We start from the raw sequence: 27391 nt of genomic DNA on the forward strand, positions 1-27391 counted from the left end.
TGTCGTACTAATTCTAATGTACTAATAAAGTGAAGACACCGGTCCCGCGGCACGCGTTTCGGTTTCTTCAACAAAATGGTGCCATTACCAGGATCAAAGAAGTACACAGTTGAAGAACTAAATGCGGACCGCCTTTCAACGATTACGTGAGTGACGCGTACGGCGATGGGACTTGACTGCTGCCGCTGACCCCTGACGGAACATGGAAGTAAAGACCCAAGAACAATTCGAGGGCTCCCTCACTCGACTTCTTGTTCTGACCTTCGCCAACTATACTGGCTTCTATCGGACGCTTCTCTGGGACCAGTGAAGGACGATGGCTTCAGCTCTGTTTTTACCGTGACTCTTCCTCGACAACCCAACTAGGCAATAACCATGCTGGATATTACCATTGAGGACTTTTCCAAACGATAAACCCTTGTCCGAAACTATGCCGTCTCCCATATTGACGATATAAAAACAGATCAACGCCGAAACACCATAAAACGGTAAACTGATTTTTCTGAAGCAAAGCCTAATCGATAAACGTGCAATTCTGAAGCATCAGGAGAGCGAATTAAATAACTCATTGTACTTTATAATTTGACAGCAGAACTTGAAATCGCACAAGAATCGCACGTTGCACACCGCACAAAGGGGAAGTATGGTTCACTTGGCACGCTTGTTTTCTTGTGCGGTGTGTAACGTGTGTTGTGTATCTCATACCGATGACGTGTGGCCACATGTATGTAGTACAAACTGGACGATTTTTAAACACACGTCTGCAAGATCACAAAAACGTTGAAAAATCAAAGCAGGGCCCCCAACTATTCGAACACTGAACCACGCATTGAACCTTGAACCTTGAGCAAGGTGTTCACCCATCTTCAGTGATACCAAAGTTTTGTCTCGGCATCGAGATAAAACCACTGGAGAGCTGATAGAAGCATTTCACATTAAAAGGGGCGGAGATATATGTGTTAGTGCCCCGTCAATTTTTATAACAGACAAAGAATATGTTTATCTGTGCAAGTGGTTGCGATCGTAGGGGTTAGTGATATGTTATGGTGTTGCTGTTTTAAACCTGTGCCATTCGATTGTCGCGTGTACACCGGTCTGTAGCCCCTGTAAAAAGTGACCTTCATGGTTTTATCTTGGGCGAGATTTGTGTTTTTTTTTCAATAAACAAAAAGTTGCGAGTTAGCGCCGTGTCGTCTCTGTTTTCTACCTTTTGTCCACGTTGTGCGAGCGTTCCACCTTCAAGATGAACAGCTACCAACTAGCCCAATTGTCCGTTCTACTGTAGCTCTGCCATTAAAGGGACCCAGAAAAGCTTTGTGAAGGTGGCAATCAAATGCATTCAGGTGATACAACACATAACGGGGGATGTTTGAGCCAAGTGTGAGCCCCATACGTTGTACGGATAGTTTGTAAACAATTTTTGAAGATCGCCTTTCTCAGCCGATGAGCGCAACGCCGCAGCGAGCCGACCGCGGCTGACGCAACGGCGAAGGCGCCCCCTGATTCGCCCAATCGCCGGTGAGGTCGGCTGCCGGCAGCGTCTCTGCCATTGGCTTCCGGCTGCTCTTCCTCCTTCCTGCGCGATCCCGAGACAAAGGCGGCAAAGGCGGGTCCGCAGCGATTGACGCGATCCTAGGCGCAGGAATATAGGCCCAACCACATGCACGCGTAAAACCGACGTACTCGCGCAACGACGTAAACCGGCGTAAGCGCGTAAGGAACCGGCGTACTCCGGCGTACGCCGAATGCATTGGTACGCGCTTGTTACGACCAAGTCAGGCCCCGCCAGATATCGACGCAAACTTTCGAACGTACGGCGTTGACGTACACCTCTGGCGGTGATGTTATTGGCGGTCAAGGCCCCATAACAAGACAGTGAATTGACAAATCAGCAAACTTCACTGTTCATTATGCGATAAAACGAAGTAATTTGTGAAATACGGTGCCCAAAAAAACGGACAAAACACGCGAAGCAACGAGCAAATATGGGAGCAAGGCAGTTTTACGCCAAATGTAGCGGAAGGGTTGTGCCTGCAAAGTATGCATACTAATCCTTAACGTTTTTTTAATGTCCCATGAACTGTTTTAATTGTTTCTGTATTAAATATACGTATTTTTGTGAAAACAGGCCTTATTCGCTTTATTTGAGTTAAAATTTAGTTGAACTGGTCGCCACAAAGCTGAGTCCGAAGTAGTCGAGCCACAGCGTGCGGCGCATTGGTTTACGCGCGCGTTGCGGCGATATGTGGTTACTCGCCCTCTCCGACGTCGTCGGCCGGCGTAAAGGCAGCGGCGTATGCCGCCGCAGGCGTACGTCGTTGCGCGAGTCCGTCGGTTTTACGCGTGCATGTGGTTGGGCCTTATAGCTAGCGCAGAACGGAAGTCGAGCGTCGTGATGTCACATGGCTATTCCCAGTGTTTCCAGCTGCTTTGAAGGAAGCAGAGAGGGAGGAGGAGTCGATCGGCAAGTGGGGAGAGGTGCATTTAATTGCTTCTGGCGCAGCTAATACTGAATGTGGATCAATAATTCCAATGGCATTGCATCGCTATACTCGCGCTACGCGACAATACAGGTCTTTTGTAACTTTGACAGAAGGCTTTTCTGGGTCCCTTTAAGGGGCTGTGGCATAAACAACCCACTGGATGGCTTGGGGGAAGCGACCTGCATGGTGGCCTGGCAGATGTTGGAGCCAGGGCACCAGGACACCGGGGCGGATTTCAAGCGGAATGCTGTGAACTTTTCTTTGGGACTGACTTAGAGGAGTCGTTTGATGGTTAAGAGAGGGATGACTAACATCCTTTGGAAAATGTTATGTTCATGTGAGTTACGCTTTTTTTCCCTGCGCGGGATCTCTGTCACCGCAACCATTAATTTTGGTCCCGTTCCCGTTTGCCCTCCCCACTTTGCCGGTAATCTTGACTTGCATACTGGGGGCGCTCGCTCGGAATTTTGCGGTACTCACAAATGTATATATGCGAACCACTTCTCCAGATCTTATTTACCTAGTCAAGGTCACTGCCACAGCTGCAGAAGCGAGTCCATCGACGCCGGCTGTTCTTGGTTGGAGATCGGAAGATTGCTGCAATTTTTTCGCTCCATGTTTTTGCCGCCCGGATTATGGCGGCAGATTTAAAATAGGAAAAAAGATTGGAAACCACAAAAAGCACCATAAACACCAAATTATCCGGATTTTGCACAGGGGGAGGAGCTTGTTCTGAATTTTAAGGTTACCTTCACTGTGTAACACACGTCGTGTGAAAGCAAGCTTACGAAGACCAAGTTGCACTAGTACGCTTGAAGTCTGCCTTACTGCAAAATGAAAACGCATCGCTGTGAGATAATTCTTCAGCGACAATATCAGGCGCAATAATTTAAAATAAGAAACGCCAAGGGCTTCATCGGCTTCAGCTTGATAATACTAGACTGGCTGGTATTGCGCCCGCGGTGAAACCCCGCGTCGTAGCGTTAGACAGTTGCACTGTAAAGCAAGACCTGAATACGTGCAAACACTAGACCGGTTCCGTCAGATCTACAAAATGAACATAAAAAAATACCGCCCTGTCAAGAAAGGCCGGATAGTAGACAAAGACGATAGAGCCGGATGTCTCTAGTCGACTAGGCATATTGAGGTTCGGCCATCAGCTGCCAGATGCCCCAGAGTTGTGAAACTGCCACGCTAATACGTAAGCAAACTGTGGCCAATGTATGCGAACCTGTGAATAAACAAACCCGCGGCACTCACTCTGGTACGAAAACTCAATGTAACGCCCATCCAGGTAAAATATGATATTTTCACTTGACCAACATCGATGCATGGTTCTTCTAGAAAACAAGTATTGGGAAGAAAACTTGTTCTCCGCAACAAACACAAAGTGAACAAAAGCGGAAAAGAAGCGCTTAACAAAGCGACACGCAGAAAAGATCGTCGGCGGATAGCATGCCGGAGGATTTACCCTCAGAGTATTCATATTTGACTGTTTTTGGTCTCGTAGCTATGGAATTAAATTGAGAACACTGGCAATAAAAAACTGGCCGCGTATGTGCTCCTTCCGTTGCTAACGTCGTCAAAAGACGATAGTCTTTCGTCGACATTTGCCAAATAAAAGCCTCCCTTCGCTTTCCTGGTCACGTCTCATGCTGTTTCTCTTGCACCGCAGTCCTCCAAAGGTAAACACTCTAGAGGTTTCCTCAAATCAATTTAAATTTTCCGCGTTCCCTGCTCCAGGCGGGGTGCCTTGATGCCAGGGCTGCGGTACGGCGGAGACGCACGTGAATCAAGGCACCCTTAAACGTTTATAGAACCACGTTCCTCTACTCCACCTACGTTCGAAGCGGAACGTGGAGCCTATCTAGTGGAACCTTTAGTAACTGTAACCGTTTGATTTCTGAAATGCCACCGGAAGCTTAAGTTGCGCGGGTGACAGCAGAAAACAGACGGAAGGCAGTGGATGTATATTTCTTTTACTATCGCAAAATTCAAGCGTCCCTGAATGTTTTACAAAGCAATACTGAAAATATCACTTATGTATTGCTTTCCTGCCTTATATTTGTGTACTTTTTTGTTCTTGTTTGATAAGTTGATAAGTATGGACATTGCCACCGACTTAAACGTTTAGATTTGACTGTGGGTCTATATAACTATTGTGCAGATTGTGGTTCACTTTGGCCGGGTGGCTGGATTGAGCAACAGACAGACAACCAAACAGACTTACAGGTAAACCAAAATTTCTGCGATTCAGTATGCCAAGAAATACTACCGTCTTTAAAAACCTTATGGCCTTGGGGTGACCATGGCCGGCTTTCGATAGCGAAAAGTTCGAAATGTTCGGAAAAGTTTGTTCGGCAAGTTGACATTGATAAGTGTACCCAGTCGTCACACAAAATATCCCAATGAAGAAGTCTATAAAGAAAGATAATATCAGCTCGCATTCGTCGACACCGAAGGGAAGGAAGACTTTTCAGAAAAGGCACGCTGCCGTTAGCGTCTTCTTGTACATGACGGAAACGGTGCCTAAAGATAGAAAGGACCTTATTTTGAACTCTTTCGATACGGTCACTATTGGACCTGCAAGTTCCATTCCAAACAACAGAGCCGTATTCGAGAAGAGGTAAGCAGAGAGCCGAATACAACTTGAAGAAAGGAAGATGACCTTTAAACTCTCTAGAATATCTGCAAACAGCACCCAGACATTGAAGACAGCGACGGGTAATTTGTGTAACGTGGGAAGAGAAAGTCAGAGAAGAATCAAATAGTACTCCCAAGTCTCGAATTTCAGTCACCCTCGGCAATGCAGTGCTTGCAATTTTATAAGAGTATTGCAGCTGTTGAGTTTTTCTACTATAGGAGACAACTTTCGTTTTTGAGGGGTTCAAAATTAGATCGTTTTTGGTGCACCAACGATGGAATGACGCAATATCAGCCTGAAGATAATTAGTCATGAATATTACGCACTTCTCTAAAGATTTTCATATCATCAGCATACGACAAAAAAGAAGAATTCTGAAGTACAGAAGCAACATCGTTAATGAAAATGGAGAAAAGAAGGGGACCCAGAACAGATCCCTGGGGTACACCACTGGTTGCTTTGTACCTAAATGAAGTTTGACCGTTAACACTTACATAGCAATATCGCTGCTGGAGATAGCAACGTATAAGACCCACCAAAGAAGCGTGGACATCTAGCAGAATGAGCTTGGCAAGCAATAACGAGTGGTTGACTACATCAAAGGCCTTGCTCATGTCACAGTAGACCACATCAAGCTGGCTTCTACCAACGATTGCTGGGACGGCCTGCTCCATGAAGCACGCGAGGTTTGTGGAAGTTGAACGACCACGCATAAAGCCATGTTGATTAGGAATGAGGACGTGTTTAAGTGAGAAAGACAAGACCATATGAAGAGATAACTCGAACATTTTAGAGGCAGAACAAAGGGTCGAGACTGGCCTATAGTTTATGGCGTCAGTTTTTGGGCCTGACTTGAATACAGGGAATACGCGAGAGATTTTCTATGAGCGAGGGAACGTGCCAGACCGGAGACAGTTAATAAACATTGAAGTCAACACAGGAACGAATATGTTTGCGTATGTTTTTAGAATGGCGACAGGAATACCATCTGGTCCACAAGAAAGCGAGGGCTTTAGCCGCTTGATGCTGGTCCGCACGATGTTCTCATACAATTGGAAACAAGCGGAGTTACCGTCCTGGTGACAAGAGACGCTGCCGTCATCACTACCACCACTAAGCCCAAACAAAGAAGAAACTGACGAGCAAAGCAGTCGGCCGCATCTGCAACCTCATCGCCGTTGGAGTCTAGTAAACGAATAGATTCTTTAGTTTTACTAGATCTTGAATGAATGTACTTCCAGAAGGCTCCCGGTTGATGGGTTGCTTTAGCTTCTACTGACGCCAGGTACGAAGCATAATCACTCTTGTGCAATATTTTGCATAAGGCACGTAGGCGCCGAAACTCCTGAGCGAACGGGTTCGCACCAGAGCGCTTCATCTTTCTGTGCGCACGTTCTTTGAGTTTAAGGGCATCCCTCAATTCAGAAGAAAACCACTGTGGGAATTTGAACTTCTTTGGTAAATATTGCGGGATGTATTTCTTCATACCCAAAAGTACAATCTCAGTAAAACGGTCAACTTGTTCATTGACATCAGTTTCGTCAATGACTGTCGACCAAGGGGCAGCAGAAAAGTAATCATACAGCCCAACCTAATCTCCCCGGGCGAAAGGGTAGCGAGGTTGCGTGTTGCAGGAACTTGCGGAGTGGTGGAGCATTGTGGGAAGGGAACAGGAAATAGAAAGCGGAGGATGAAATCTATCAGGTCTAACTAAAGGACAAGCAGAGTGTGACACACTAACATCATCAAAATTCGAAAAACACAGGTCCAAAATGTTTCCACTGCAGTTTTCTATGTGATTATGCTGTGCCATGGAAGTGAAAGACGAAAAATCTAGTAATCTATTACCCTTCTGTTCAATGTAGTGGTTATGGTGGGAACAGGATAGATGGCTCCACTGAACGCCAGGAGCGTTAAAATCTCCAAGAAGGAGGACCTTGCGATTGCAATGAGTAATAAGCTCCTGTTCAATGGAGGAGACTAACTGATTGAATGCGTCAGGAGCTACATCAGGGGGAATGCAAAAAACCCCAACAAGAAGTTTTTCAGTTTTAGAGATAAGAATTTCAACCCATACAGACTCATCTGCATTCTGAATATCACTACAAAGCACACTCGGGAGAGATTTGTCGACGGCAAGAAGGACCCCACCCCCTTTTTGTTTGCTTCCCGTCAAGGCACAATCACTACGATATACATGGTAATTTTGAGGGAAATAATCACTGGACAGGATATTAGGGCACAACCAAGTTTCAGAGATAGCTATTAACGGAAAACAAAAAGACAGAACATTACCAAAGAAGTCATTTGCCTTGGTACGAACACCGCGCACATTCTGATAAAACACATCCAAAGTACTAGTCATCATTGCTTTTCTTATGTGATGCGCTCAGAGCTGTGAAGCATGCCTTCGCGAAACATGCCTCGAAACTCCTTAAAGAGGCAGTCTTTCGGCCAAACAGCGGGGTCATTCAAGCGCTCGAAAAACTCTTCACTGACGGATATTTAAAAGGATGCGTACGTGTCAAACTTAGTCTTCAGTCGTCGGCAGCTCAAGGACGAGACACCTAAGGTTGACAGATGGGCATTAAGGCTAGCAGAGGTGGTGGATGGGGAAAGCTTTGAGACGAACATAGCTTTGGGGCGCTTCGGCTGCGGAACGACGACTAGCCCACATGTGTCCGATGCACCTACACATGCCCGGCTTCGGCGCTTCTTCTCAATAGTAGGAGGGTTACGGTCAAGCACAGACACAGATTACACCGGGGAAAGTGGGGACGGAGTGGGAGGCAGTGTCGGAAATGCCGAAGACACCGACTGCAGCGGAGCCGACGTAGCCGACGGCGACACTTCTTTGTAGACAACTTGCGTGAAAGAAGGCTTTTCCGAGCTGCGACGTACTTCATGCTGCAAGGCAGGGGGGCGACGAAGCAATTCGGCACGCAAGGAGCACACCTCCGCACGCAGGGAACTAACCACCTTCGCATAATCGGCGCGGTCTCCCTCCCTCTCTTGACGGAGACGGTCGAAAGAGTGCGCGTTTTCCCGGCGCATGAGGTCTTTGTCCTCCCGCAGCCGGGCCACTTGGTCGGTGAGGAAAGAAATTCCGTCCAGCGCGTCGATGAGGAGTGCGCGAATACCAGCAGCTTCGGCGTCAAGGCCAACCGGCTGGGACGGCGGGGCCGGGGCCTGCTCGACGACGGGCGGTGAGTCTCGTCGAAGGGGGCAGGGGGAAGGAGCCCCGCATGCGGACGTGCCGAAGTCGTCGCCGGCTCCGCTAGGCCTAGCCGTCGCCTCAGCCGTTTCGCAGATGTTGCACTTGAACGGCCGAGCGCCAGAACACAGGAGTTGAAGCTCAGCGTCCGGCCACACAACACACTTCGCGTGCACGCGTTTTTTACAGGAAAGGCAGCGGAAAAACGTTTGTTTACCATAAAAAACACAAGAGCATATAATACAGCAATCCTTGCTGGGCGCTATCTTGCCGCAATAATAATAATAATAATAATAATAATAATAATAATAATAATAATAATATTAAGCTAAACCTAGATAATTAAGAAAGCTAAGAATAACCAGCTGAACCTTAGCTCACGCTACGTATATCCTGGCATAGCCGCTTGGCTTTCGCAGCCTCTGGGTTACGCCGCGGCGAAGGGACCGTGACAGGCTCCACCGTAACGCCGTGGCGATATGCTTGGTTCTAGCCAGCGATCTAGGACGACAAGGCGAGCGCCTAAAGTGCTCTGCACTTGAAAACGCCGGTGTGTTCGAGATTTCTAAGCACGTCAAAGATCCCCAGGTGGTCAAAATGTATATGGAGAACTCCACTGTGGTGTGCCCAATCGCCTGCGCAGCGTCAAACGTTAAACTTTATAATCAGTCGTCATCATCATCGAAATATCGGTTAAATCAAGACTTTTTCGTGCTGTGCATTTACATCCCCTCGGCTATTTGCCCCCCCCCCCCCTCCATCTCGGAACGTTTTTTTTTGGAGAACCACGAATATCTCGGAATGTTGACAGAGAAGACACAAGCCTAAGTCCACTACACGCTGCTGGTAAGGTGCGTGTTCAAACGCTTCGCTCCCACTACGCGCCGAACCCGGTCATGGACGGGAAATGTGCGCGAAGATCTAGCCGTACGAGGCCGATGGCCCCGTTACTGGAATACTGCCCGATGCCTGCGTTGTTGAGATAGGTGTGGACAACGCAGCTGATCATGCGGACGAAGAGGATCCTCGAGATGTGCCTACAACTGCAGAAACAAGAAATATGTTGCGCCTGCTTTGCAACAAGTTAGAATGTAGCGGTAGCGACCAGCAATTGATGTGATGCATTAAACAGGCCAAGAACGCTTTTCTGGGACTAGATACCAATGAGAAACAGGATTGAATCACGGAGTTCTTCCTCCCAAGTAATAAAAACTACTTAACGAGAACGAAATAATAAGAACTAAGTTCCTGCGAATTGTTTCACCTCTACTACGGAAGCATTCCTGCGTAGTGGAACATTTGTTACCTACACTAACACGTGACCACAAATGTTCGGCATTTTGCTTTAACGGGAAATTCCGCATATCGAGAAATTTTCAGCGGAATTTGCGACTGGGTGTTGAGGAGGGATTACTGCATTTTCATAAGCTAAAAAATTCTTGGTCTATGCTCGGTCTGTCGCCAGACGCGATCTGTTGGATCGTATCCATATACAATTTAGCACAAAATTAAAGGGTCGGCGCTGCTAGTCCCTTTGACCCATGTATAAATCAGAGTGTGTGACGACGGGAGCGTTACTTGTTCGGCCCAGCTTCGCCCTCGTTAGCTATCGTGTATGAGTTGGCAAATGTTGACGCGGTGCGCCAGGTTCATTAGCTTCCAGCACGACAGCACGCCGAGATGCTTTTTCACTTAGCATCGGTGCTGAGAGGAAAGGACGATTTACGTCTTTCATCGGTCTCGGAGCATGCGGCTGGCCGTAACCCTTCGTACAGCCGTTGTCGGCTGTGGCGGCTGACTGACTGCCACAAGCACTGCAAGAGACTTCTCCTTTCCCTTCCTCTTTACGGCAAGAGCATGCACCGGCCCTGGGTAGCGCATCTTAGGACTTGTGATTAATGCTCGCACTTTTTTAGTAGCGTGCGCGACAGACCGTTCGCCCTTTAGCCCTTCAGAACGTCGGCGGTATCGGATCGTGGTGTCACTCCGCTGGAGTCATGTAAGCACGGCAGAGCGCTGGTCTCGCAGTCGTCGCTGTTCATCACACCATGCATCAAACACGCTTTGCTCTACGCTCCTTGTAGTAATCACCGAGGCAGCTCTTCTGCCATTCACTTGTCCGCCAGGCTTCCACTACATGAGGGAGGCAATGGAGCTAGGTACAGGGACGCCTTTGCCAATGTAACCGAGACCATTCTGCCCGTCGCACAACTTCGTCTCGCACTCAAATAGACATGCAGTGGCAATGAATTCCGTCAAGCTCTACAGCGGTCACCAGGGAGCCGAGGCTCTGCGCTTACCGCGGAACGCTCAGAAGCGTCCAGCAGAATAACCATGGGCTTTCAGTAATACTTCATGGTTTCGGATTCCCAACTTATGATGAGCGCTCAGGCGTCCTCGTACGTTATGTAGACGACAACATGAAGGAGACGCAGCCGTATATTGAGCAGGTGTATTTTAACGGGGGTCCTGTTTAACCAGCGAACTCACGCCAGAAAACCTCGCCTAGCGATAACGTCATCGCGCGCATCGGAACAGCAGAAGCTTTGACTCGCCACGCTTGGCCGGGACTCGTCTCGCCACATGTTGGAGGTGGGATATAGCTGGTGCAATTACGGCTTCGCAAACGCGTCGCGGTGTGGCTCGCTCTATCGCTTGTTGTGGCAACTGGGGCAGTTTTGACGGTGCAACGAGAAGAATTATTGCCAAAATGAAGGAAGCCAAAAGGCTGAAAAGCGATAGCGTTATTTAGCTTTTTTCAATACGCTAAAGGCCGGCAGGGCATTAGCGTGTTTGCAAGTACGTAACGCGACCTCGAATATAACTCGACGGGAGCTCTTTTGGACTAAAAAAAAAAGGAAAAAAAAGATACAGTACGCATATAACTCTAAGTAATTCACGTGAAAACACCAATGAAAAGGTGGTTGCCCGAAACGAACGCGTGCCTCTTTGGTACCGCGTTTATCAATGACGTATCCAGCCGGAAGGTCCAGAAAGATTGAAGTTTCAATTGCATTTGGTATTTCATCCGCATGGTAATGTGATTTTCATCACATTGGTAATTGGAATTTCATCCGCATGGGGCAGGTAATGTGATGCGCTTGAGAAATATGTTTCGATGAAAAGAGCGAGTGGTTATAATATAGTAAATGGAAATAAACAAGACGAAACAAACTTGCGGCGGAGATTCAGATTTTGTAGATTAAGAGAATTTTTTTAAGAAGGACACTTCTTCCTTAGCGTTCCACACGCCGTACTACACAAGCCGAACGGGGGTCAGTGAATAAGTCCAAACATTTTGAGAAAACGCTCGTCCCACTGCGCCCTCCACTACTGTGGGAGCTTCACCGCAAAGCCGGTGGGCACGCATCCGTTGTAAATACTTCAGTGACCGAGTGTACATTTCCCTCGAGGGGAAAAGCGGGGGGGGGGGGCTAACGACGATACCGCGCCGAAAACTTGACTGACTCTCGAAGCTTAACCACTTAAAAATCTCGGCCTAGTCCCCAAGCCTAACCACGCATAAACTTAGCCCGTCCAAGAATAAGCTAGGTGAGGCCGCCAGCTTCGCTGTTTGCCCAGTCTTCGCGCCAGTAGTGCGAATCTGCTGCAATTTTTTTCTCCGGCACATTGGATGGGTGGGTAGGAAGGCTTTTTGGCCTACTGCTAGCAACCTATATTTAGATTAGCGGTTCATTTTTTATCATGAATTCGTATTCAGGAACATGTGAGAGATAGTGCGTTTTAAATGACGTTGTCGATGATCGATGGCCTGTTTCTGCGAGATATCACGTCAATCCCACTTAATGTGCCACGACAGCGTCCCATTGCTTCCTATATCAGCCGAGTCGCCGACAATCGATATTACCGCTCGTTGGTTGGCGCTGTAAGCACGTGTGGAGCTTGTGGCCTCTAGCACTGTGTTGCAATTACGGCCAAGCTACTGGAACAACCTTTTCGCCTTTGATATAAAAAACATCGGCGATGCACAGTCAGTCTGTTAAAACTTACCAGCCTCAGGGTGGTTCGTGCGGAAGCTGATGAAGTTCAGCCAAGAACCCATTCCTCGTAAACATTGCCACAGTGCCCAAGAAAGAACGTACGGTGAAACCAAAGCCTTCGTTGTGGTTCTGAATCTGAATACATTGATAGCCCATTGAACTCCGGCGACGATGTGCTTCCGCCTTGCGTTCTAAAAAGATTTCGCACTTTGCCGCTTCAGACATTTTAGGGGCGAAGCTCCTCTTGCTCGGCGCAAGTCCCGCGTCGCGCCGTCGCCGTGTCCACTAGTAAAAGTGCCATTGACGCGGCGGCGCCCGGTTTCGATCCCACGACTCTCTGGCCGCGACGGGAGGTACGTGGCGCTCTTCCCACTGCGCTACAAACCGAAACGGGAGAATGTGCTACGAACGCGCCTTATGTCCAACGGCGGCAAGAGAACCTCGAATCGTAGCGGGCGCGGGATAATCGCACCGATATGTAAATAATAAACATCGTGTATATAAGTGTATATACAAGCACCCCTATATCAACGTGTCGAGTTTTTATATGATGTGTGGGCGAATGTTTCACTCTTTTACCGATAAGCATTGGAGCTTCGACCCACTCATCATCATTCACTTCGTGGAGATGGCGGGATTTTTTTTTCCGATCTTCTGTGGTCTTGTCCTCCAATCTGTCTCGGTCTTTTTCGCATTGCGTGGGTTTTCTGTTTTGTGGTCATATCATCGACGACATTACGACGATGGCGGATGCCGCTGTATGACTGTCTTGTCGCCTGGCTACATTCTTTGGCTCCCTTACTTTATATATGTTTATTGCTAATATTAGAAGGAAGAAGTGGCCAGCGGCAGCTGCATCCTTGTGTCATCATCATTGTCGTACTAATTCTAATGTACTAATAAAGTGAAGACACCGGTCCCGCGGCACGCGTTTCGGTTTCTTCAACAAAATGGTGCCATTACCAGGATCAAAGAAGTACACAGTTGAAGAACTAAATGCGGATCGCCTTTCAACGATTACGTGAGTGACGCGTACGGCAATGGGACTTGACTGCTGCCGCTGACCCCTGACGGAACATGGAAGTGAAGACCCAAGAACAATTCGAGGGCTCCCTAACCCGACTTATTTTTCTGACGTACACCTTCGCCAACTATACCGGCTTGTATCGGACGCTTCTCTGGGACCAGTGAAGGACGATGGCTTCAGCTCTGTTTTTACCGTGATTCTTCCTCGACAACGCAACTAGGCAATAACGATGCTGGGTATTAACATTGAGGACTTTTCCAAATGATAAAGCCTTGCCCGAAACTATGCCGTCTCCCTAATTGACGACATAAAAACAGATCAACGCCGAGACACCATAAAACGTTAAACTGATTTTTCTGAAGCAAAGCCTAATCGATAAACGGGCAATTCTGAAGCATCAGGAGAGCGAATTAAATAACTCATTGTACTTTATAATTTGACAGAAGAACTTGAAATCGCACAAGAATCGCACGTTGCACACCGCACAAAGGGGGAAGTATGGCTCACTTGGCACGCTTGTTTTCTTGTGCGGTGTGTAACTTGTGTAGTGTATCTGATACCGATGACGTGTGGCCACATGTATGTAGGACAAACTGGACGATTTTCAAACATACGTCTGCAAGATCACAAAAACGGTGAAAAATGGAAGCAGGGCCCCAGCTATTGGAACACTGAACCACGCATGGGTGTTCACCCATCTTCAGTGATACCACAGTTTTGTCTCGCCATCGAGATAAATCCACTAGAGAGCTGATAGAAGCATTTCACATTAAAAGGTGCGGAGATAGATGTGTTATTGCCCCGTCAATTCTTATAACAGACAAAGAATATGTTTATCTGTGCAACTGGTTGTGATCGTAGGGGTAAGTGATATGTTATGGTGTTGCTGTTTTAATCCTGTGCCATTCGATTGTCGCGTGTACAGCGGTATGTAGCCCCTGTAAAAAGTGACCTTCATGGTTTTATCTTGGGCGAGATTTGTGTTTTTTTTTCAATAAACAAAAAGTTGCGAGTTAGCGCCGTGTCGTCTCTGTTTTCTACCTTTTGTCCACGTTGTGCGAGCGTTCCACCTTCAAGATGAACAGCTACCAACTAGCCCAATTGTACGTTTTACTGTAGCTCTGCCATTAAAGGGACCCAGAAAAGCTTTGTGAAGGTGGCAATCAAATGCATTCAGGTGGTAGAACACATAACGGGGGATTTTGGAGCCAAGTGTGAGCCCCATACGTTGTACGGATAGTTTGTAAACAATTTTTGAAGATCGCCTTTCTCAGCCAATGAGCGCGACGCCGCAGCGAGCCGACTGCGGCTGACGCAATGGCGATCGCGGCTGACGCAACGGCGAAGGCGCCCCCTGATTCGCCCAATCGCCGGTGAGGTCGGCTGCCGGCAACGTCTCTGCCATTGGCTTCCGGCTGGTCTTCCTCCTTCCTGCGCGATCCCGAGACAAAGGCGGCAAAGGCGGGTCCGCAGCGATTGACGCGGGCCTAGGCGCAGGAATATAGCTAGCGCAGAACGGAAGTCGAGCGTCGCGATGCCACATGGCTATTCCCAGTGTTTCCAGCTGCTTTGAAGGAAGCAGAGAGGGCGACCTGCATGGTGGCCTGGCAGATGTTGGAGCCAGGGCACCAGGACACCGGGACGGATTTCAAGCGGAATGCTGTGAACTTTTCTTTGGGACTGACTCAGATGAGTCGTTTGATGGTTAAGAGAGGGATGACTAACATCCTTTGGAAAGTGTTATGTTCATGTGAGTTACGCTTTTTTTCCCTGCGCGGGATCTCTGTCATCGCAACCATTAATTTTGGTACCAATCCCGTTCACCCTCCCCTCTTTGCCGGTAATCTCGACTTGCATACAGGGGGCGCTCGCTCGGAATTTTGCGGTACACACAAAGGTATATATGCGAACCATTTCGCCAGATCTTATTTACCTAGTCAAGGTCACTGCCACAGGTGCAGAAGCGAGTCCATCGACGCCGGCTATTCTTGGTTGGAGATCGGAAGATTGCTGCAATTTTTTCGCTCCATGTTTTTGCCGCCCGGATTATGGCGGCAGATTTAAAATAGGAAAAAAGATTGGAAACCACAAAAAGCACCATAAACACCAAATTATCCGGATTTTGCACAGGGGGAGGAGCTTGTTCTGAATTTTAAGGTTACCTTCACTGTGTAACACACGTCGTGTGAAAGCAAGCTTACGAAGACCATGTTGCACTAGTACGCTTGAAGTCTGCCTTACTGCAAAATGAAAACGCATCGCTGTGAGATAATTCTTCAGCGACAATATCAGGCGCAATAATTTAAAATAAGAAACGCCAAGGGCTTCATCGGCTTCAGCTTGATAATACTAGACTGGCTGGTATTGCGCCCGCGGTGAAACCCCGCGTCGTAGCGTTAGACAGTTGCACTGTAAAGCAAGACCTGAATACGTGCAAACACTAGACCAGTTCCGTCAGATCTACAAAATGAACATAAAAAAATACCGCCCTGTCAAGAAAGGCCGGATAGTAGACACAGACGATAGAGCCGGATGTCTCTAGTCGACTAGGCATATTGAGGTTCGGCCATCAGCTGCCAGATGCCCCAGAGTTGTGAAACTGCCACTCTAATACGTAAGCAAACTGTGGCCAATGTATGCGAACCTGTGAATAAACAAACCCGCGGCACCCATTCTGGTACGGAAACTCAATGTAACGCCCATCCAGGTAAAACATGATATTTTCACTTAACCAACATCGATGCATGGTTCTTCCAGAAAACAAGTATTGGGAAGAAAACTTGTTCTCCGCAACAAACACAAAGTGAACACAAGCGGAAAAGAAGCGCTTAACAAAGTGACACGCAGAAAAGATCGTTGGCGAATAGCATGCCGCGGGATTTACCCTCAGAACATTCATATTTCACTGTTTTTGGTCTCGTAGCTATGGAAATAAATTGAGAACACTGGCAATAAAGAACTGGCCGCGTATCTGCTCGTTCCGCTGCTAACGACGTCAAAAGACGATAGTCTTTCGTCGACATTTGCCAAGTAAAAGCCTCCCTTCGCTTTCCTGCTCACCTCTCATGCTGTTTCTCTTGCACCGTGCTCCTCCGAAGGTAAACACTCTTGAGGTTTGCTCAAGTCAATTTAAATTTACCGCGTTCCCTGCTCCAGGCGGGGTGCCTTGATGCCAGGGCTGCGGTACGGCGGAGACGCACGTGAATCAAGGCACCCTTAAACGTTTACAGAACCACGTTCCTTTACTCCACCTACGTTCGAAGCGGAACGTGGAGCCTATCTAGTGGAACCTTTCGTAACTGTAACCGTTTGATTTCTGAAAATGCCACCGGAAGCTAAAGTTGCGCGGGCGACAGCAGAAAACAGACGGAAGGCAGTGGATGTATATTTCATTTACTATCGCAAAATTCAAGCGTGGCTGAATGTTTTACAAAGCAATACTGAAAATATCACTTATGTATTGCTTTGCTGCCTTATATTTGTGTACTTTTTTGTTCTTGTTTGATAAGTTGATAAGTATGGACATTGCCGCCGACTTAAACGTTTAGATTTGACTGTGGGTCTATATAACTATTGTTCAGATTGTGGTTCACTTTGGCCGGGTGGCTAGATTGAGCCACCGACAGACAACCAAACAGACACACAGGCAAAGCAAAATTTTCGCGATTCAGTAGTCCAAGAAATACTACTATCTTTAAAAACATTATGGCCTTGTTGTGACCACGGCCGGCTTTGTAGATAGCGAACTGCCTATGCGCGCTGGTTCTGCGTGCCTAATTGGTTACTGCTGGTTTGGTTTTTAAAGATAATAGTCTTTCTTGGGCTACTTGAACAATAAAAGTTTGGTCTGTCTGTCTGTGACTCGATTCAGCCACCCTGCCAAAGTGAAACGAAAGCTGCGCAACAGCCTTATATACCCACAGCCAAATCTAAACGTCTATGACCGGTGTTAATTCTCATACTTGTCAACATTGTTCAACATGACATTACGCAAATATAAGGCAGAAAATCAATACAAAAGTAATAGTTACAGTGTTGTTTTATAAAATTATTCATGGATTCTTGATTTTTGCGAAATGAAATACCACATCCACTGCAGAAAAAAATTCACTCCGTCGCCTGCTGCCGCCAGCGCCACAACTGCTTCTGTTGGCATTTTAAGAAATGACGCGGCAACCGTTATGAAAGGTTCTACTAGATATATTTCGCATCCTGATTTTGGAACGCACGTAAAAGTAGGGCAACGTGATTCTATAACCGTTGAAGTAGGGCGCATCGATTCACGCGCATCTCCGCCGTACAGCAGCGCCGGCATCGAGGCACCCGGCTTGGAGCAGTGGAACGCGGTAAATTTAGACTGACTTGAGCAAACCTCTAGCGTGCTTACATTGGGAGGAGCGGGACGGAAGAGGAACAGCATGAGAAGTGAACGGGAAAGCGAAGGGAAGCATTTACTTGGGAAACGTCCATGAGAGACTACCATCTTTTGTCGACATTTGCAACGAAAGGAGCAGAAACGCGGCCACTTTTTTATTTCTTTCCGAGGCCACTGAACCGGTTGGCGGTGCATTTAATCGCCATTTCTCCGATGTATACGCATTTTCTTGGCCTAACATTGGTGTTCGTTCGACGTTTTCGCGGTTCGTTGTGCTGAGTTTTTACCGATTCACACAGGGGTAGTGCGAACCTGGCGGGTGCTTGACGGCGAGCTCAAACAAGATATTTTTAAGTCGAAATGGTTACTTAGCTATGCTGGCGAATGCACACACCAGGCCGACATTCAGCGAGCGCACACCCACCCAGATTTCGTCCGCAAAAAGGTGTCCACAGCACCGTACCCTTTGCTAGCCGTTCTATGGCGTTCTTTAAGTTTTGTAGGGCGCATAGAACAAAAAAAAAAAAAAATAAAACCTCAAAAAATATTCAGCCCGTCTTGTTTTCTAGCAGCGATCAGAAAAAAATTTAACAGGAAGAAGCACTTTATGCACTGTCCGAGGTAATGCATGAAACGAAAAAGGAAAACCTGGGAGAAACACTTGACGAGCGGACATTTGCCATTGGATTAAACCGCATAGCACGAGTATAACAAAAACAAATGAGCGTGCATGAAACATTTTTAGTGTAGTCGTGGCTGGCCTTCAGCTTCTCTAGTGGCAGTGAAGCAGCAGCATGAATAGTGATTCTAGCCACGTGGGTTGTAGGTTATATTCGACTTAGGCAGGAGCTAGGCTGGACGACAAACCTATCCAAAAGAAACGCATTCGTGATGGAATATGCTGCAAGTTCATGTGACATTTTCTATCGTACTTTAAGTGAACATATCGTACGCGATGGTATTCGCTGCGTACACTTGATCATGCCCGGCAGGCGCACGATAAAGGCAATTTGTTTTTGATCGCCTCGGTTCGGCGGCAGTGGCTCAAAATGATATCCTGAAGATAACCATGGTTCTCTCCGCAAGCATTGATTTGGGACGGCTCCCACGCCCAACATTGCCTTTTGTTGGGCTTGAAAACCACACCAACCCGACTGAGCTTGTACAAGCTCGGTGCAACATTTCTGGTAAAAATGCCGCAGCAGCTGAAAAAATTATCGTCGATTAGAGCTGCCTTCGGTGGAAAAAAAACATTGTGTATTTCCCCAAGAATGACGGTACTTCCACTCACCGAATGGCCCTGTTAGAGCTGTTTTACACAAATCCGAGCCTTCCCTGTGTCCTTTTGCACGTACATAAACGAGCTTCACGTGATAAAGGCAATTTGGTTTTGATCGCCTCGGTTCGGCGGCAGTGGCTCAAAATGATATCCTGAAGATAACCATGGTTCTCTCCGCAAGCATTGATTTGGGACGGCTCCCACGCCCAACATTGCCTTTTGTTGGGCTTGAAAACCACACCAACCCGACTGAGCTTGTACAAGCTCGGTGCAACATTTCTGGTAAAAATGCCGCAGCAGCTGAAAAAATTATCGTCGATTAGAGCTGCCTTCGGTGGAAAAAAAAACATTGTGTATTTCCCCAAGAATGACGGTACTTCCACTCACCGAATGGCCCTGTTAGAGCTGTTTTACACAAATCCGAGCCTTCCCTGTGTCCTTTTGCACGTACATAAACGAGCTTCACGTGATAAGAAAGTTCGTCGGCGTAAATCGAAAGTCGACAGTGTTTCCGTATGTTTAAACGAACGAAAATGCTCGTAAATAAAGAATGCTAGTCGATCACGCAGATACGACAGCACTTTGGTTAACACGTACACGCTGTCATTTGCACAGTTAAGAAAAAACTACACTCACCCGGGATTTCACTTTGCTCGCCGGTATTACAGTTACAGACCGGCACAGTCAGCATTGATTGATGCGACCGCTGCTTTATATGCTATCAGTCGCAGGCCCCAGTGGAAGCGAAGCGAAGCCGACAAGTTTGGGGATTAAACTCAGCCCCTCCTAACGGAGCGCGCCGTCCCTACACCGAAGTTTTTTGGCACGCTGGCTCCCATCGTCGCCGGCTGCGATGGGCAGGGCGCTATCTATAAGGCCGGTCGTGGTGACGGCAAGGTGAAACAATAGAGTTTCTTACAATATACACTAGAGAGGAATCTGGCGCTAGCGTCTATGCGGCTCACGTCAAGGCCGTCTGTGTCGTCATGGGCCGCCATTATACATCGCGCTCGCCTTTTATTGGCTTGAATTGAAGCGTTTTAGTGACCGCAAATTCGAACAAAGTGCACAAAAACACGAAGAATAGTGTGCAATTATCTATGTGGAAAATAAAAACAGGCTGTTTTACATCTAAGGAAAAAGGAAGCAAAGCGTATTTTTGCCGGTACGGTTGTGCCTACTATTCCGCAGGCCAAGGTTGTAGTTACGAACAATGTTAGTATTTGTGGGGGGAAACTCATTAGAGACTCTGATTTTATTAATTTTACCAAATATTTAAAATAATAAGTTGTTTGAAGAGTTTGGAAATTTTTTTGAGCGTGCCTATGAAAACCTTGCCTTCGTGGTGAACTGGTGCACCGACCGTCAGCTAGTTTAACAAGAACAGAGAAAACGTGGCGTTAAATAGTCGCGGACGATGACAAGATAGGACACATACAAGCGCCCGTATCTTTCGTATCTTGTCTTCGTCGAAGTACGTTTTGTTTCTTCTTTTCGTCGGCTAGAAATTTCGTGGCGGCATATTACCCGCTCAATCATACGTCCTTCGACCGCGGCATAAGCAACGTCAGGTGCGATCACGTACTGCCTGCTGTTTCCCCGAACATGGCTGCGCAGAACGGGCAGGATTTCGGCTTCCTTGTAGCTCGTAAACGTGTTAATGCATAGTGAAGAAAGCAAATTCCAAAACCCGCTTCAAAATCCAATTGTCATGCCAAGTCCACCCCAAAAAGGGGTGTCTTCCCATGAACCCCCACGACGACATGGCTTACCAGGCGCAGTTTCCTCTCTAGTATACTTACTAAGAAATTGTATGGGTGAAAGAGCCTGCCTTTAAATTAGATAACCCCTGAGACATACAAAATAAGTGAAAGGGAACACGTGTTCCCTTTCGAACACAGATAAGATAGCCGGTCTCGGCCAGACGCTGGGGAGAAAACATATCAGTGAACAACGTTCCGAATGCGTTATCGCGATTTTCCGGATTCACTCTCAAAAACAATCGGATAACACGTTGTCCAACTCTGTGGGGCCCTAATTACTATCGCAGGAGCTTCAGTTCTGAGTCGGGGTCGCCTAATTAGAGTCGGACCGTGCGCAAGATCCTCTGGTGAATATTCGGCATCTCTGCATCCAAGCATGTTCGTAAACGGCGCTTGAGGACACTAAAGGCCCTACCACATGCGCGCGTAAAATCGACGTACTCGCGCAACGACGTACGCCTGCGGCGTACGCTGCTGCCTTTACGCCGACCGACGACGTCGGAGAGGGCGAGTAACCACATATCGCTGCAACGTGCGCGTAAACCAAGCGCCGGTGAGTGTGGCTCGACTACCCCGGTCTCCGCTTTGGGGTGACCAGTTCAACTACATTTTAACTCAAATAAAACAAACAATGCCCATTCTAAAAAAAGTACGTATATTTAATACAGAAACAACTAAAACAGATCTTGGGACATTAGAAAACGTAAAGGATTCGCATGCATACTCGGCAGGAACAAAACCCTCCGCTGCATTTGGCGTAAACTGCCTTGGTCACATAGTTGCTCGTTGCTTCGTGTGCTTTATCCGGTTGTTTACTCTCCGTAATTTACATATTACTTCGTTTTATCGCATAATTAATAGTAAAGTTAGCTTATTTATCAATTTGCTGCCTTGTTATGCGACCTGACTACCAGATAACATCCCCGCCAGAGGTCTACGTCAACACCGTGCGCCCGAATGTTTGCGTCTATGTCTGGCGGGCTCTGACTTGGGCGTAACAAGCGCGTAGCAGTGCATTCGGAGTACGGCGGAGTACGCCGGTTCCTTACACGCTTACGCCGGTTTACGTCGTTGCGCGAGTACGTCGGTTTTACGCGTGCATGTGGTTGGGCCTTAATTAAGGACACACTTTTTAAGGAATGGAAACGAACGAAGTGAACGACATGGACGTGGATGACGTGCTGTCCCCGTCGTTCATTTGTATTCCTTAAAATATGTGTCCTTAGTAACCTCAAGAGCAGTTTACGAAAATGAGCAACAACTAACCCTATTCCTTACCTTACCGCGCGGAGGTTTAGCATTTGGAATCCACCCGCAGGTGCTCGGTCTTTTTTCTTGATTTTTCTCAAGCGTCAGTTGTCAACGCAGTGCTCAAAATGCGGTGTTTATCTTTACGGCACAACTAGGGCTGCCCAGGATTTGTTTTTGCGGTTGTACGATGTCGTCGCAGAACATGTTCTAATCTATATTCCGGATGGTCTCACGCTCACCTTAAGACCCGTGGTAAGGTGACTTTCTTGCAAGCCGTACTCCATCAATCATGTTAAGTGAAGCGAGGTAATTATTATTTTTGCCAAACCGGGATCTTCCTACTCCTACATAGTTTCGAAATTTCATGAAAAATGTTTCTAAAACCTACGTAAACGTTTAAGAGTTCAAAAGGTGAATGATATTTGGAATTAAGGTACGCAAGCCTGCGTATTGTCTACATTGTTTCGGTGAACCGGAAAATTGTTTTTAAAACAGGGCTTCTCTCTCTTCTGAACGACTGTATTCGGTTACATTGTGTACTGTTTGCAACTTTTTGAACTGAAGTGGACTTCACTTACCTTGACAAGGGCCTACAAAAACCAACAATTGCTAACGCTTTATTGCTTCTGGGCCAGGTAACTTGCTACAAACGGTGCGTTGTAGGAAAGCGATTATACGTGCTCAAACATTTCTCGAGCAAGAAGTATCTAATGGGAGAACGTGAAATCTTACCGGACCATTTGCGGAATCAATAAGGCGAGAACGGGCGTGGTCTTGTAATGTCTGGAATTTTGCGATGGCAGGATCCTGAGTTCCGCCGGTGGAATATTTTTGTTGCCATCGTATAAATTGGTGGACATCACTGGAGATCTTGACCACATTTCCGGGCAAATACGGGGAAGACTGGAAGAAGAACTTGTATTAGTTCATCTAGGCAATAGTTTTGTACCGACATTCAATGTGAAGCCTGGTGGTAGCTGCAAACGTACGCATGCAAATGCGCCATACTGACGCCTTTTTTACAAGACGGAGAAGAGGCTAATGCCAGATTCTTGACAAGGACCTTGCTCCGAGTAGCAATGGCGTGAAAGTACATTACACAAGAACCGGGCAATGCAAAATATCTGCACTTTCAGTCGTGCGCCCAGCACTAACATTGTCCGTTTAGTGGGCACAAAATAAACGTTACGCAATATAAATAACAGTCAAGAACTACTTTATATCACGATATGTCGCAAAGGCAAAAAGAAGAGTTTATACTTTATATACCATGATGACACTGCCGACTTTTACTGCACAATAACAAATAACAAAACATGAAGCATGCTTTGAATGGCGGCTTAATAATAAAGAGTACTTAATTTTAAAAATCTGGACTTCTTCTTATGCTACCGGATAACCTCGGTCTTGTGAGATAGACCGCCTTAAGAGTACATACGTATTAAGTGTTTATGACAAAATTTCCCAAAAGTTTTTGTATTGCTGAACTTTGTTCAGTAAGGAAAGGGTTAAGATTTTTGTGTTGCCGACCGTAGCCCATTCTTGTAAAAGGCATTGCCGGATGCTCTCTATGCAAGTGATGTTTTGTGGCTACACTAGAACCAGGAATAGTAGGTAAATTGGTATTATAACGTGCTTAAGCAAGTTTTAGTGGAATAACCTATGAGCATTAAGAAGGGAAGGAATTGCGCATTTAAAGTGTGGGTAGCATTTGGGGCCTGACACAGTACTTTTCAAGTCTTCTTGATATTTGTCGTAACAAGAGTAGTTCTTTGAAGTTTTTTCTTATTTTTGTGGTGTAGGACAGACTGAAAAAATTACAATAAGATATCGTTTGTACCTCACGCTTTATGATACCAATTTCACACACGCAGCACATAGATTGGTTATTCCTATTTTATTTACAAATTTTCACGCGCTTTGGTGACCTAACATGATCTTCGAAAACACCTGATGTACTGAACGAACACCTCGACGTATTATAAATGCTAATTTCTGAAACAACTCGGTTAAAATTTTAAGAAAACTGTGATATCTATTTTGAATCGGTTATATGATAACCCTTTCTTGAACCTGTACTCAGAAATTTGTTATTATGATGTACTAGAACGTGCTGCTAATATGGTGTTATTTGAATTTTTCTGTCTTTTCTCAGTTATTGTTTACAATTTATGTCACGATTGCGGACAGCTTCATAGAAACTTGTATTCATGAACTCTCGCATGAGTGTGTGCTAAATGCTTATGCCTTTTCCCCCTTGTACTTTAATTGCACCTTTTTGCCCGTGCTCGCATTGTTTTCTCTCAAACATTTGCTGCTAAGGGCGGCATGGCGTCCGTCAGTCAACTGGTTTGCATTTACCCGTGCCCCCGAAGGCAATGTTTGTAACGTTGTCTTGAATAAAACTTAAAACTTGAAACTTAAATTGTCTTGAAACCAAAGCCCTAAAAATAGTTTAGTGTTATACGCGTGTCTGGTGCAGACAGAACAGAGCTGCTGTGTATCAACGGTTTATTAATAAGAGCGTACATCACATATCTTTTTCGGATGTTATAGTAATTTATGAACAGTTATCCAGCAGGATAGAAGATTCAAGTATTGGTTGAAACTAGTTTCCAAAGATGACGAGGATAAATCGGTAAAAATATATTGGTTTTATCGGCATGCCTTGTTGTTTTAAGGCCATGAGATATCGTGGGCAGGTAACTTATAAAAATGAACTGAATTGGTCTGAATATCAATTACTGATAAGCCCCATTTAATATTTCGAATTGTTGCGGTACATATGCCGTTCCCTAGTACATTGAATTACCTTATAAGGAATACCGCGAATGCCGCTACTCTTAAGATTTGTTTGAAGCATTTTTGGGTTTTCAGACTGTAACAAAAATGAAAAAAGAGGCAAAAAGTTTACATTCTGCTTTTCACTTTTTTCAATATTTATGTGTAAGAACCAAGGCTAGCGTTCCTTATGGCCAAATTTTTTAAAGTTATACTGTGCATCACAAAAACTATTATATTTCTGCGGAAAACTTTACAACCATTTGTTTGCAGATTTCTGAAATACTCGGGAATCCGCAGTCAATAGCGATTTTGGCCAATAACTAATCACTGTGTAATCCCTTCCACCCTAATGGATTTGTGTTGCTGTGGATATTTTTATTCATTGGAAACTGTTGCCGTGTGGAGACTTTATAGCATCTGTTAGCCAAAATGCTACTGATTTAATCACTGATGTGATCACTATGATCACTGGTTACCTGGATGCCTACAAACCAATTGCTCTTGCTGTGTGTTAAAATATTTACCATCTTGTGTGGCATTAAAGGGAAGAGGAAAGAATAGATACTAAATTGGGATTTGGCAAGGAGCGTGGGGCAGCAACCTGGGGTGGAAAAGTATATGCACAAATTTTCCATGCGACTGCATCTCATTCACTCGCCTTGTCCCTCCATACGGCGTTGTTGTTGTCCGTCCACACCCCTCCCCCATTCTCCTCGCCGCACGAGCTGCGCTCTCCGCCGCTCACCCCCTCTCCTGTCCGATAGCGAACACTCTCTCGCGAGGGTCACTGGATTGGATTCGATTGGATTGGCTTGGCTTAACTTGGCTTGGCTTGGCTTGGCTTGGCTTGGCTTGGATTGGATTTGGATTGGATTGGATTAAAGTGGACTGTGTTGGATTGTGTTGCGTAATAGCCGCGCCACTGCGTCATAGCCGCGGCAGGGGGTTCACGGCACGTTTCACGCGATGGGAGAATCAACGAACCCCCTATGCGTCGCAACGACACACGGGTTCCCGCGAGGGGAGGTGGGAGTAATGTTTACAAATTATTGAGTTCAGCAACAGTCTCTGTCTCGCGGATTGTGAGTTGGCGTTTTATAACTTTGACACTCATGATTTGGGAATTTCAAGAATACGGCATGCGAAAATCGACATATGAATAATGACACTAGTAAGCTGACGCGTTATTGGGAACACAACTGAAATATGTGTTGCCATATTCTTCCCTCTTAATGTATTCCGTATGCCTTTTTGCTACCATGTCCTTCCTATAACGACGCAGTTGTAGGGAAGGCAAGCTACACAACTTTTAGACAGTATACCCAACGTGGACAGTGCCCACGTTAAACTCTCAGCTTAACGCTATTATCCTTTTGTAAGGTTACCAATGTGCGTATTCTTTCCCTCGTATACCGAGGCGGCGGTTGGCGGGGCAATGTACAGTGCTGACGGATTGAAACGCGACACTGCGAGCGCGTGGCCTGCGGTACATGCAGCGCCGCCCGTGGACGCCCGTGGAAGCTGGGTGTTGTATTGTGGTACACCGCGAGGATGAGAGCGTGCTGACCGTAGGCTTGCTGCTTCCGGTTGCCAAAAAGTGGGGCTGTAGTTAACCGCTGTGACAGTGGTGCGCTGAAATCCTGGAGCGCAGCAGTGCGTTTGTGCGCCGGTGGTAGCAGCCCGGCGGTCCGCGCAGCCGATTTCGCGACATCGTCTTCTCGCGCGCTCTTGTTACGCGTGACCTTCCAATGCGGCGCAGATAATCTGCATGTAAGGCACGCTCACGCTTATCTGAATAAAACAAGCGTCTGCACGAAGAAACAGCCAACTTTATTTCATGATATAAACTAGAAAAAGAGGATAGATGACGCAGTGCTAATGCACCGCACCACACGCGAACGTGCCTGCAAAGGCGTCTTTCCTTTTTTTTTAGTTTACTTCCTGGAATAAAGATTGCTGTTCCTTCGTACAGAAGTTTCTTTTATTCAGATGAGCGTGACTGTGCATTACATGAACATTACTGTGCCGCATCGGAAGGGCACACGTAACAAGAGCGTAGGAGCAGACGATGTCGCGAAATTGGCTGCGCGGACCGCTGGGCAGCTACCACTGGTGCACCAACGCACTCCTGCGCTCCACGCTCCCAGCGTCCCGCTGCCGCAGCGGGGAACCACAGTCCCGCTCATTTTCACCCGGAAGCAGTAAACCTACAGTCAACACGCTCTCATCCTCCCGGTATACCACAATGCAACACCTAGCTTCCACGGGCGTTCACGGGCGGCGCTGCATGTACCGACGGCCACGCGCTCGCAGTGTCGCGTTTCAATCCGTGAGGACTGTACAAATAGCTGCATTTTAAGCCTAAAATATTGAGACAAGCTTCTTTTAGCACTCTTCTATGCTCGTAGCCCCATAAGTATGGTGTACATTGTACTTGCTATGTTACGGGACCTGAACGCCAGCCTAAAACACCATGTCAAATTAAATAATCGCTTTTTACTTGAGCAAGAACTTTGCGTGAAATAAATGAGAGCCTAGCAAGCGACATTTTACTAATACATTGTGAATTT

General features: G+C 46.7%; 1 protein-coding gene across 1 annotated transcript in view; it reads right to left on the reverse strand.

Moving 5' to 3' along the window:
- Nucleotides 1-27391, reverse strand: part of LOC144147089 (uncharacterized) — a 293400-nt gene that overhangs the window by 210740 nt on the left and 55269 nt on the right. Inside the window, exon 9 of the mRNA XM_077679136.1 lies at nt 22770-22940. Within this exon, the coding sequence (XP_077535262.1) occupies nt 22770-22940 (171 nt within the window). The remainder of the gene's footprint in view (nt 1-22769; nt 22941-27391) is intronic.

The sequence above is a fragment of the Haemaphysalis longicornis genome, unplaced genomic scaffold, assembly GCF_048455015.1.
Source record: "Haemaphysalis longicornis isolate Haplotype H1 unplaced genomic scaffold, Haemaphysalis longicornis Haplotype H1 scaffold_7, whole genome shotgun sequence".
Classification (NCBI taxonomy): Eukaryota; Metazoa; Arthropoda; class Arachnida; order Ixodida; family Ixodidae; genus Haemaphysalis; species Haemaphysalis longicornis.